This window comes from Kryptolebias marmoratus, linkage group LG18 (assembly GCF_001649575.2).
Source record: "Kryptolebias marmoratus isolate JLee-2015 linkage group LG18, ASM164957v2, whole genome shotgun sequence".
Taxonomy (NCBI): Eukaryota; Metazoa; Chordata; class Actinopteri; order Cyprinodontiformes; family Rivulidae; genus Kryptolebias; species Kryptolebias marmoratus.
This window is the reverse complement of record NC_051447.1, coordinates 68,096-78,861: the sequence shown is the minus strand read 5'-3', so window position 1 is coordinate 78,861 and position 10,766 is coordinate 68,096. Positions and strand designations below refer to the sequence as shown.

The window sequence follows — 10,766 nt, the reverse complement described above, 5'->3', positions numbered from 1 at the left end:
CTGGCCCCTCACCTAGGACCTGTCTGCTTTGGGTGACCCTACTAGGGGCATGAAGCCCCTGACAGCATAGCTCCTAGGATCATTGGGACACTCAAACCCCTCCACCACGATAAGGTGGCAGCAAGGGTTGTGGTAAAACTTATTGAGCCCTGTGGAAAGAAAAACACTATTTTTGTATTTCATGTGTTTCACTGACATTGCCCTTTTTGTTAAGATGCTCAGAACAGTATTTTGTTAAAAATAAAACACTGAACCTTGTGAACTTGACATCTTTTGTTGTACTTTATTCATTTAAGGCAATCGGTTTCCTAGATTCTGCTTAGTAAGCTGTACTGTTCATGTCAGTTGGACCAACTTGATGCAGCTAAGTTAAGAACAGGTTAATTTACTTGCTATTTCTAAGTTGAAACAACTTCACTAAATTAAGTTTATACAACAAGGCTCTAAGTACACTGAACTAGCACATGTTAAGTAAACAAAACGTAAGACTACTAGTTATACATACTTAAATTTTTTAAGGCAATCGGTTTCCTAGATTTTTTTAAGTAAGCTCAACTTGTCAGATTTTACAGTGTACAGTCGTAGTAAGTCCCAGTGGTTCTGTCCCTGTTAAGCCTAATGTAACCCGCAATTAATCAGGGACTTATTTTTGCGGGCCTAGTTTCTGTGTTGCCCAAACTCTGTCAGCTTATTTAAAGCCCCGCCTCCAGTGCGCAGTTGAAAACTTCACCTGTTTCCACTGTGATTGGGGAGTGATGTTGGTGTTTTCCACATGAATTAATGCAAATCTTTGAATCTACTGATTTGATAGGAAAAGGACAATGGACTTTATGATTTTTGGAATTAATTTATTCTGAGTCAATGATCTTGTCTCTCATGCTGCTGTTGTAATTGTGCAATGTTTTTTTTTTTTGTCCAAACCACTTTATATATATATATATATATATATATATATATATATATATATATATGTCACGGGGAGCAACCCGTGATATTGCCAACACGTCCTACTTAGGGAGCTTACTACAGAATCAACATGTCCAGAGAGGTTATTTTCTTTTTTTAAAAAAGTAATAATTTATTTCCGTGCACACCAAGACAGTAAAAAAAAAAGTCTAAAAGAGTCAGTAAAATCCACAAATGGTAAAATCCACCCAGATAGTCTCTGTCATCTTCCTCCAATGACTTAAACGGCAGCTCCCCGGTCAGCGGCAGGCTCAGCAGCGGGTACACACTGTCAACGCAGAGGGCAGGTGACAGGTCGACTCAATCACTCGGGCCAGGTTAAAAAAAACCCAAATAAAACAGGAACTTAACTAGGAGGAGAAAGGTTGCATGCTTCTCCAATTCAACCACCGCCAATGAGCCTCCTGCTGCCAATTCGGTTCCGCCACATGCTGCACCAGGTCTCCGCGTTTCTCTCCATCCCCCATGCCACGCTGCTCTCACACCTCCGCGTCTCACCTCGACCCCTGCAGCTGGTTTGGCCGCACCAATGCGCCTCTTGCTGCCAACGCGCTCCACCTTGCTCTGCGCTGCAGCCTGTAAAAAAAAAAAAAAAAAAACAAAGACTCCCCCCAACCACACCTGTACACACACACACACACCGGCACCTAATCCTCTAATTTGGGTCGGTGACTGAGTACTTGTCACTATCACCTGGTGACATACACGTGTATATATATATATCTATATATATATATATATATAGATATATATATACATATACACATACACACACACCAAAACGAGAAGCACTGTCTCCTGTTTTTTGGTGGTGGTCTTTTCCATGGGCTTGAGCCGGAGAAGGGTAGAGTGCCTTCTCCGGGTCGGGGAAGGTGCCCTGCCCCAAGTGAAGGAGTTAAAGTTCACGAATGAGGGAAAAATGGAGCGGGAGATCGATAGGCCAATTGGTGCTGCGCCTGCAGTGATGCGAGCGCTGTACCGACCTGTCGTGGTGGAAAGGAGAGCCGAGCCAAAAGGCGAGGGTTTTGATTTACTGGTCAATTTACGTTCCTACCCTCATCTATGGTCACAAGCTTTGGGTAGTGACTGAAAGAACAGGATCGCAGATACAAGCGGCAGAAATGAGTTTTCTCTGCAGGGTGTCTGGGCTCTCCTTTAGAGATGGGGTGAGAAACTTGGCTATCAGGGAGGGACTCAGAGTAGAGCCGCTGCTTCTCCACATCGAGAGGAGCTAGTTGAGGTGGCTCGGGCATCTGGTTAGGATGCCTCCTGGACGCCTCCTTGGTGAGGTGTTCCAGGCACATCCCACAGGGAGGATGCCCAGAGGAAGACCCAGGACACGCTGGAGGGACTATGTTTCTCGGCTGGCCTGGGAACGCCTTGGGATTCCCCCAGAGGAGCTGGCCCAAGTGGCTGGGGAGAGGGAAGTCGGGGTCTCCCTGCTTAGGCTACTACCCCCGTGACCCGACCCTGGATGAGCAGAAGATGGATGGATTGATGGACTAGGGGAGAGCTTAGTTAAATCTTGGTTGAGGTAGTTAGTGGGTCTGGGTTGCTGTGATGTTGTGGCTGTGTGAGTTCAGGGTGTTATAGGCAAGTTTGAAAATTGAGGCTTTCTTGTTTAGTTTGTGTGGCTAACTGTGTTAGTGACATGGCTACTGTTGAGGATTTTTTTGAGAGATCCATCTGAGGACGGGCTGGAGCGCTGCACTCACAATCATTTGTTAAAAATTGCTGATCATTTTAAATTGGAAGTCAGTGATAAGTGGTCTAAGGAGAGTATTAAATCTATTATTAAGGCTTATTTGATTGACTCTGGGATGATTCAACCAGTTAAGTTGCAGGTTGCCAGTCAGATCTTGAAAATTGTTGTCTTTGACGCTAGTCTAACTTCTGAACAGAAGTGGGAGTTGCTTTTGCTGCAGGCTGGGAAAAAGCAGAAAAGATTGGAAGTGAAAAAAATAAATAAATTGGAGCTCAAAGAGCATAGGTTGAGTTCAGCTGGTGCGGGCCACGCCTCTTTAGGTATTTCCGGTAGAACTTCTTGGTCGTTGATGTTGCCAACAACTTGTGCTTAGTTCCTGAATTTTCGGAATGGGATCCAGATATATTTTTCTCCCTGTTTAAGCGCGTTGCCAAAAGTAGAGGTTGGTCTGATTCAGACCGAACACTGCTGTTACAGTGTGTGTTAACAGGTAAAGCTCAAGAAGCATACTCCGCTGTCACAGTGTAAAGTAAAGTTTATGCCACTGTGAAGAAGGCTGTTCTAACAGCTTATGAGTTAGTGCCAGAGGCTTACCGACATTTTGGACATGGGAGAAGGCTGTGAAACAAACCCATGTTACGTTCACCAGGGAAATGGGGATTAATTTTAGTCGGTGTTGCGCTTCCTTAAAAATCAGTACTTTTGTTGACCTCTGTAATTTGGTTGTACTAGAACAGTTTAAAAACTCTATTCCGAGTCACATTGCTGTATATATCAGTGAACATAACGTGAAGACAGCTGTTGAAGCTGCTAAACTGGCAGATCAGTATGTGAGTACCACACTCACAATGATCTTGGTTACAGGGGAGGTGGTCAATTCCTTGTGGCAGGTCATGTGAAGGGAGAAGATGGCATTGGTCGTGATCTGAATAACAGTAGGTCAGAACGGGTTGCAAGTGGTCATGTACACTTTGACGCAACCAAAATATGCCACTATTGCAAAGCTAGGGGTCATTGGAAGCATGAATGTCCTAATCGGGGTGCTCAAGTTTAATCTGCTGCTTTTGCTGCCTCTGAAAAACATGTTGGGTTTGTCTCCTCTTTTAAACAGGTGGAGGTTGGAGGGAGGTGCAGTTTGGATCAGGTGGATTTCTCAGCTTTTTATCCTAAAACCAGCTAATATGGACATAATCTCCAAGCAAAAAGTATTGATTTTTGTTGTTTTACACACTAGTTATTGCAGTATGTTAAAATATATACTTTTGAAATATGTTTGTTTAAATTAGTTACTTGAGGCTTTAACAAAGTGGCATGCTACACTGAATAATAGTGTGACAGCCTGATAATGAGTTGGACGGGTATGTAGGTGGGACTTTCGTATTAAAAGGTACAGCCCCATATTTCAAGTGTACAAACTTTGGCTCCAAAAATTCACCCCAAAAAGAATGACATTTTGGCTTTAAATCTAAACAAGAGAAGGCAGAAACACTTTGTTTATCTTTATAATTATTGATATATTCAAGTCTTAGTATCATAACCTTGAGTTAAGAGCATGCACATAGATTTACCATGGATTTCATCAATGGCTTTGTTATGATAACTGCAGGAAAACAGATTTAGGCCTTTTCTCAATATCAAGTACACAAGGCAATTTGAAAAGAGGCGCAGATGATGATGTCACAGCTTATCTAAGCTCTTTAGTTTATCCCAGAGCTTCAATTCGTGTAGACTGTTTTTTGGACAGATGTTTTATATCAGTACGATTTTTAAAGAATACCTACTAAATATTATTGAACACCAAATAATCGTAGAATTGCCCAGTTATCATCACTACTGATGGAAGCACGTCTTTGAGGCTATTATCACATGGAAAAGGAAAGTGAATTTGGCCCACAGAATCAGGACAGTTCACTCAATGATATTAGTGGAATGCCAGTTAAGGTGAGTGAACGTTTCATTGCTAGAAAAAATATTTTTATTTCAAACTGCTGCATTTCTAGGCTTGAGGGGGATAAATAGAATTATGTCTTTATTTTGAGCTGATTGTAAAAATGTTTTATTCAGCAAACTAATTTTTATATATTATAGCTCAGTGAGTGAAGAGACTTTGTTCTGATTAGAGTGCACACCCAAAGTGTGTATTGGATATGTCTAGATGAAGAATGCTACTGAGATAAAGAAGTGAATCCGATAAAAAAAGTGATGCATTTCAAAAAAATAAAAATAAAAAATAATAATTCGGGAATGAGAGAAAATCCAATGTAGGTGAGACATGAGGTAATTCTGATTTGATATCAGCTCTTATCGAACAAGTTGCTTTAGGTGGTAGAAATTCTGAGTTTCTTACAGAAAACCTGCCAGCATGCAAGTTTAGTTCACAGAGTCTGTTACTATGATGACAAGACACTGAGTTTCAATTATTTATTTTTCTTGGAACAGAAAACTTCAGAGTTTTAACATCACCCTTTTTCTGGAATACCCTCTTGGTCCGTAGTACAATATAACATACAGGACATTACAAATATTAGGTGACTAAATAATGCCTCTTAAATTAAAAGTAGCAAAACATTTAAAAAGAACAGGTATGATTACAGTCACACAATATCTTCAAATGACAAGTGATGGATTTGACAAATTTCAAGAACATTGATCAGAGATTTGTTACAGATTAAAGGTTGTCAAAGGCACAAACTCAGGCTTTAGTGATGACTCGTCAGTAGGGGTCGTTAAAGGGGTAGTAACGATGTCCTGCATCCCTGGGAATACGCTTTCCTTCCATCTGCAACATCCAGAATCAAAATCAGTGCATTTCTCTGCTAGTCTGCTGCTCAGCTAAACCTGTGGCCAAAAGTTCTGAAAATGACACAAATATTGCTTGTTGTATTTTGCTGCCATAGTTTTTCTGATGGTAATTTGCATAAGCTCCAGAATGTTATGAGGAGAGATCAGAAGACCTGTAAAGCAGGGGCAGCTGTGGATCAGTGGTTGGAGAAGTTGTCCTCCAATGAAAGAGTTGAAGGTTTGATTCCTGGCAGGAGTCACGAGTCGAAGTGTCTTGCCTCTGATGTGTGCCCCATTAGTGTATGAATGGAGTTTAAAGAACTGATAAGCCTCCATAGAAGGATTTATTTAGATTAGCTTTGTAAAGATTCAGCGCTGTATGAAAGTGTGTGTGGACGAGTAAATGAGGGCACAGATCGTGTTGTAAAGAGCTTTGAGTAGCCTGGTTGGCTAGAAAGGCACTAAATAAGTACAGTTTATTTAAAGTTGCCATAAAGATAAACGTAATACCCTAAAAAAAATAATAAAAAAAACTTTCCACTGCATTTCAGACACAAAAGGAGATGCTGAGTTAAATGTTTTAAAAGGGGGGTGCTTGAAATCATTGTTCTTGCCTCACTGTGTGCGCAGAACACAATGAGGCAAAGGCTTTTTGGAGGATAGCCTAGTATCAGAAACGGTAGAAAGAAAGGCATTTATCTTAAAGAAACGCATCAGAGACACACTAATATTCTGTTAAAGGTCCAGGGATTGAACAGAGCCTTTTCTAGCATGATGGAGCACTGTGCTATAAAGATAAAACTGGCTCGGAAAACAAACATTATACAGGCGATTCATTAAATTTTGGGTTCATGACCAAGAAACTCCCCAGACCCTATAGACACTCATTGATATGAGAAAAAAAAAACAAAAAAAAACCTGAACAGATGTTGTTTCTTACTTTGATTTTTTTTTTCTACTGGTCTTCATGGCCTTGCAATAATTAAATCTTTAAATTAAAAAACTGCTGCCAACCACCACATGCGTTTGTTTACCAAACTTTATTATTATTACCAAACTTGAGCTTTCTTTTTGCTTTCACGTTTAGCAGAAGATTCACTCTTATATTTCTACCTAAACCTCTTCTCTGAGATTCTAAGCTTGTCCGATTTCAACATTTGTTTACCTAAACAAACTACAGCCAGGCTAATGTAGGTCAATCGCACTGAAACCACTGTTTTCTGCAGATTCACCTGTGTTCTTTCTTTACATAGAGGAGTGTGGATCCATATTTCAGAGTCACATATCAATATATCTGGAAAACTACCAGAGTAAACCACTTCAAACTGCACCATTTTTAAAAAACATTTTATATAGTTTAGGATCGACTTTCATTTCACACTTTGAAAAGAGTTCCTTTAATCCCACAGAGAACGTATGATCAATATTCAAGGAGGTGGGTACAAAAACCCACAAATTCTGACAAACTCCAAACATTGATTATGCAAGAATTGGCTGCCATCAAAAATTGATTGACGGTATGCCAGAGCAAATTTCAGAAGTCCTGAAAAAGAACACTGTAAAGATTAACTCTTTTCATAACCTAATGTAATTTTTGTTAAAAGCCATCCTCAGAAACAATAAAAAAGTATAAAACCCTGAAAAAGCTAATTTTGTTAAAAACAGTTCTTTTGTCATTCAAAAGACCATCTGCGTGTGTAGTTCTTACTTGTTGCATCTCCCAGCCAGTTACACTGCCTGTTAAAGACCATCTCGTTTTTTAGGACAAGGACAGATATTTTGTTTCAGGTACAAGTTCATTTCAGACATTTTGAGTTGATGTCTGACATCTAAATTTCTTTAAGTCTTTTATAAGATGTATTTTTCCAGTAGATGATAAAAATGAAATATGAAAATATCAATGCAAATCATTTACACACAACAGAACATCAAACCCACTTACTTCAATCATTGGTACAATGTAGCGCCAGCCTCTATTCAGTGCCATGATGCTTTTCATTTCTTCCACTTCCAGGGTGAAGTCAAACACCTGACAACAAACCAGATTCAGCCCTTCATCACAACAACATACTGTGAATATAAGTGTAATCTAAACCATAGTGTATATCATACACATATGTGCTCAACAAGTGGGCAAGAGCAAATATGAGATTTTGACAGCAAGAGAACATTGAGCAATGATCACAGTATTAAAACAAAATTACAAACATTATTTGCTTTCATTTAAAAACAGAAATGTAAATTACTTTACTACTGTTGCCAAAATATTATCACAAATTGCTTAATAATGATTATATTCTGGGTATAATAGCATGGCAACACTTAAAATAATATTTATTTAAAGTGAAGGGAGTAGATTTAAATAAAAAAAAAACCTGTCTCTAGAATATTGTTTATAGGCATTTAAACCATAGGAACGGAACAATGGAAAAATGGTGGTACTGACACAATGACTTTTTAACACTGTGGTATACCTTGAAACTGGTCCATGCTGACTTACAAGTAAAAAACTAAAGCTGAATGCGACTTGAGCTCCAGAACACATTGCTTAGGTTATACAGAAAGTTTTCATATAGGCAAAACATTTCACTTCACCTGAATGTTCTCCTGGATGCGAGATTTTGTCACACTCTTGGGAACTGTTACTACTCCTCGTTGTGCCTGCCACCTGTAACAACAAACAATTTAAAATTATTTTTTATAGCATAGATTTTACAGTACACACTGCATACACAAGTTCATGTTCATAAAACCCAACGCGTGGAAAGATGTAATTTAAAAAAAAATGTTTTTTAGTCACTTTCCTAATTTTGTTACTCCTTTTCATATGACTCAACAAACATATGAATGCTAGAGCTACTTAGTTATCATCCACTGCCGAAGGCAAAAGCAAACAATAACGTTTTTGCCCTCATCTGTGTTTGTTCGTCTGTCTCTTACCAAAAGATCTAATGAACCCCAGGACAGATTTTATTATGTTTAGAAAGTTTTCACTGGATATATATCTACAACTTAACTTTTGAACTCAGCTTGATTTAGGGTGGCTACTATAGCCAACTAACCTACAAAATTCAAAAAATGGGTATAACAAAGTTGATATTTGATTATGAAATTGTTCATGCGTCATGTACAGAGCTCTTAATAGATAGCTCTAGTCATAAAGAACCATGTCAGTGTTTATGCATTATATTTAGTGTAACTGCAGTGCATGCCTAGAACATCTCTAACGAAAAACAACACTGAGGAGGAAGTACAGTAGTTCATGAGCTCTGGCAAAATGGAGAGAGGGGGAAAAAGATGGGGGGGGGGAACAAACAAACAAAAAAAAAACTTTCATAACTGTGTGAGCATTTCACTGACAACAAACAAAAAGTTAAATCCAGATTGTGCAATCCAGATTCCATGGCAGCAACGCTGCAGCTGGAACGGAGACCCAACTTTTACTTTGATAAATACGTTTTAGTGCATTGCTTTGGCCCTTTTATAACGTTTATAGTGCAAAGATGTTTATCTCACTTTAAATGAGATCTCATAGACAACTGTTCAACATTTTTTGAGAGACTTCACCCAGAACTATATTTTAGTTTATACTGTTTAATGTATTTCATTATTTGTGACCATCACATTAAGTAACATGATAAAAACATTTGATCAAATTAATTTATTTAACAAGGTCAATATTTTAACTTCCTGTGAAATGTTATATGACGTTCATACAAAGACATTCACAGGTGGGCAGACCAGAGCAGGTGAGATAAAACATGCACTGGAGGACAGAACAAGAGGTGTACCTATAGAAAGCAGAGATGGATTAAACTAGTCAATAACTAATCAACAAATCAAGAAAGATTAGACAAATTTATTGACTACCAAAATAATCATTAGTTACAGCCGTACTTTCCAAGAGTTAAAAGAAACCCAGTGAAACAATGTGCATGTATTCATAAAAGTGAGGAATTCTTGAATTATTTGTTAACTCACCTTAAGATAATTTGCGCAGGTGACATTTTATATTTCTCTGCAAGTGAGGCAATAACTGGTTCCTGTAGCAGGACAGGTTCGTCTGGATGTCTCCAGGCCCGATCAGGAGACCCCAGAGGACTATATGCTGTCATCACCAAACCCCGATCCTGACAGTGAGCCAGCAGCTCTACCTGGGCCAGGTACGGGTGGCTCTCTACCTGCAAGACCCACAAATATGCCAGGCTAACCTCAGCCAGCTTCCATCCATCTCCCTCATCATCACCTCAAACACCATGTACCTGAAGAACAGTTGGTTTAATCCTAGCCACAGACAAGATGTCATCAATCTGCCTGCTGTTGAAGTTGGAGAGGCCAATGGACCGAACAAGGCCCTTTTCCACCAGTTTCTCCATAGCAGCCCAGGTCAGCTTGTAGTCTGTGTCATCATACAACAAGGTGCCGTTCTCTTTTTTGGGGAAAGGAATGTTTCCTCGTCTAGCCAACCCAAAGAAGACAAAGATAGTTTAATTAATAAGGGTGTATTGTGCAAGGTGGGATTTTTGTTAAACAATTGAGAAAATTTCAAGTAATGAATGACTGTTAATATTTGCTGAAGAAGCTAAAACTGAGTTGTTACAAGTAAAACAAGCAGAAAGGAAGCTAAAATAATTAGACGTGAAAGCTAAAAGGAGAAGAAGGAATAATGAAAGGAACAGAGTAAAGGCTGAAAGTAGAATAAAAGCTCATAGGAGCAGAACAAAACAATTAAACAAGCGAAAGCCAAAACTAGAACAACATAAGCTAAAGCTAAAAGTCAAAAGTTGCTATAAGCAGTACAACCAGGGGTGGAAATTGGCAATATGTTGCAAAAAACTTGCAAAGCAAACAAGAATATCTCCACTTTTTAAACATGCTGAAAGTGGTTCTGATGGCAGCACTTTCTCTGCTGCGAGGAGCAGCAGGAGTAACTCTCCCACTCCTGGTTCACCTGGAGAAGGTCCAAGAACACAAAGGAGCCCAAGAGTTTCATGGCTATGGAGGACCAAAACTGACAGAATTAAATATAAAAGCAGGAATATATGAAAGGCTCAATAAATAAATAAAAGGCCAAATAAATAAATTAATACACTCCTGATCAAAATCTTAAGACCGGTCAAAAAATTGCACTGTCAAGACCTCCTGATGGCAAAAGCAAAAAAGCTCACTGACTTTGAACGTGGTAGGATTGTTGAGCTGCATAAGCAAGGCCTCTCACAACGTGCCATTGCTGCTGAGGTTGGACGCAGTAAGACAGTCATTTTGCATTTTTTAAATGATCCTGAGGGTTATGGAACAAAAAAGTCAAGTGGTA

The 10,766-nt window shown here is 39.1% G+C and overlaps 1 protein-coding gene across 1 annotated transcript in view; it reads right to left on the bottom strand.

Annotated features, from left to right (window-relative positions):
* Positions 1 to 5,078: 5,078 nt before the first annotated feature.
* The window catches only part of akr1a1b (aldo-keto reductase family 1, member A1b (aldehyde reductase)), an 18,132-nt gene continuing 12,444 nt past the window's right edge, over positions 5,079 to 10,766 (bottom strand). Inside the window, exons 5-9 of the mRNA XM_025009445.2 lie at positions 9,715 to 9,910; positions 9,434 to 9,633; positions 8,048 to 8,120; positions 7,395 to 7,481; positions 5,079 to 5,450 (exon numbers count right to left, since the gene is read on the bottom strand). Of these exons, the coding sequence (XP_024865213.1) occupies positions 5,385 to 5,450; positions 7,395 to 7,481; positions 8,048 to 8,120; positions 9,434 to 9,633; positions 9,715 to 9,910 (622 nt within the window). The 3' untranslated portion in view covers positions 5,079 to 5,384. The remainder of the gene's footprint in view (positions 5,451 to 7,394; positions 7,482 to 8,047; positions 8,121 to 9,433; positions 9,634 to 9,714; positions 9,911 to 10,766) is intronic.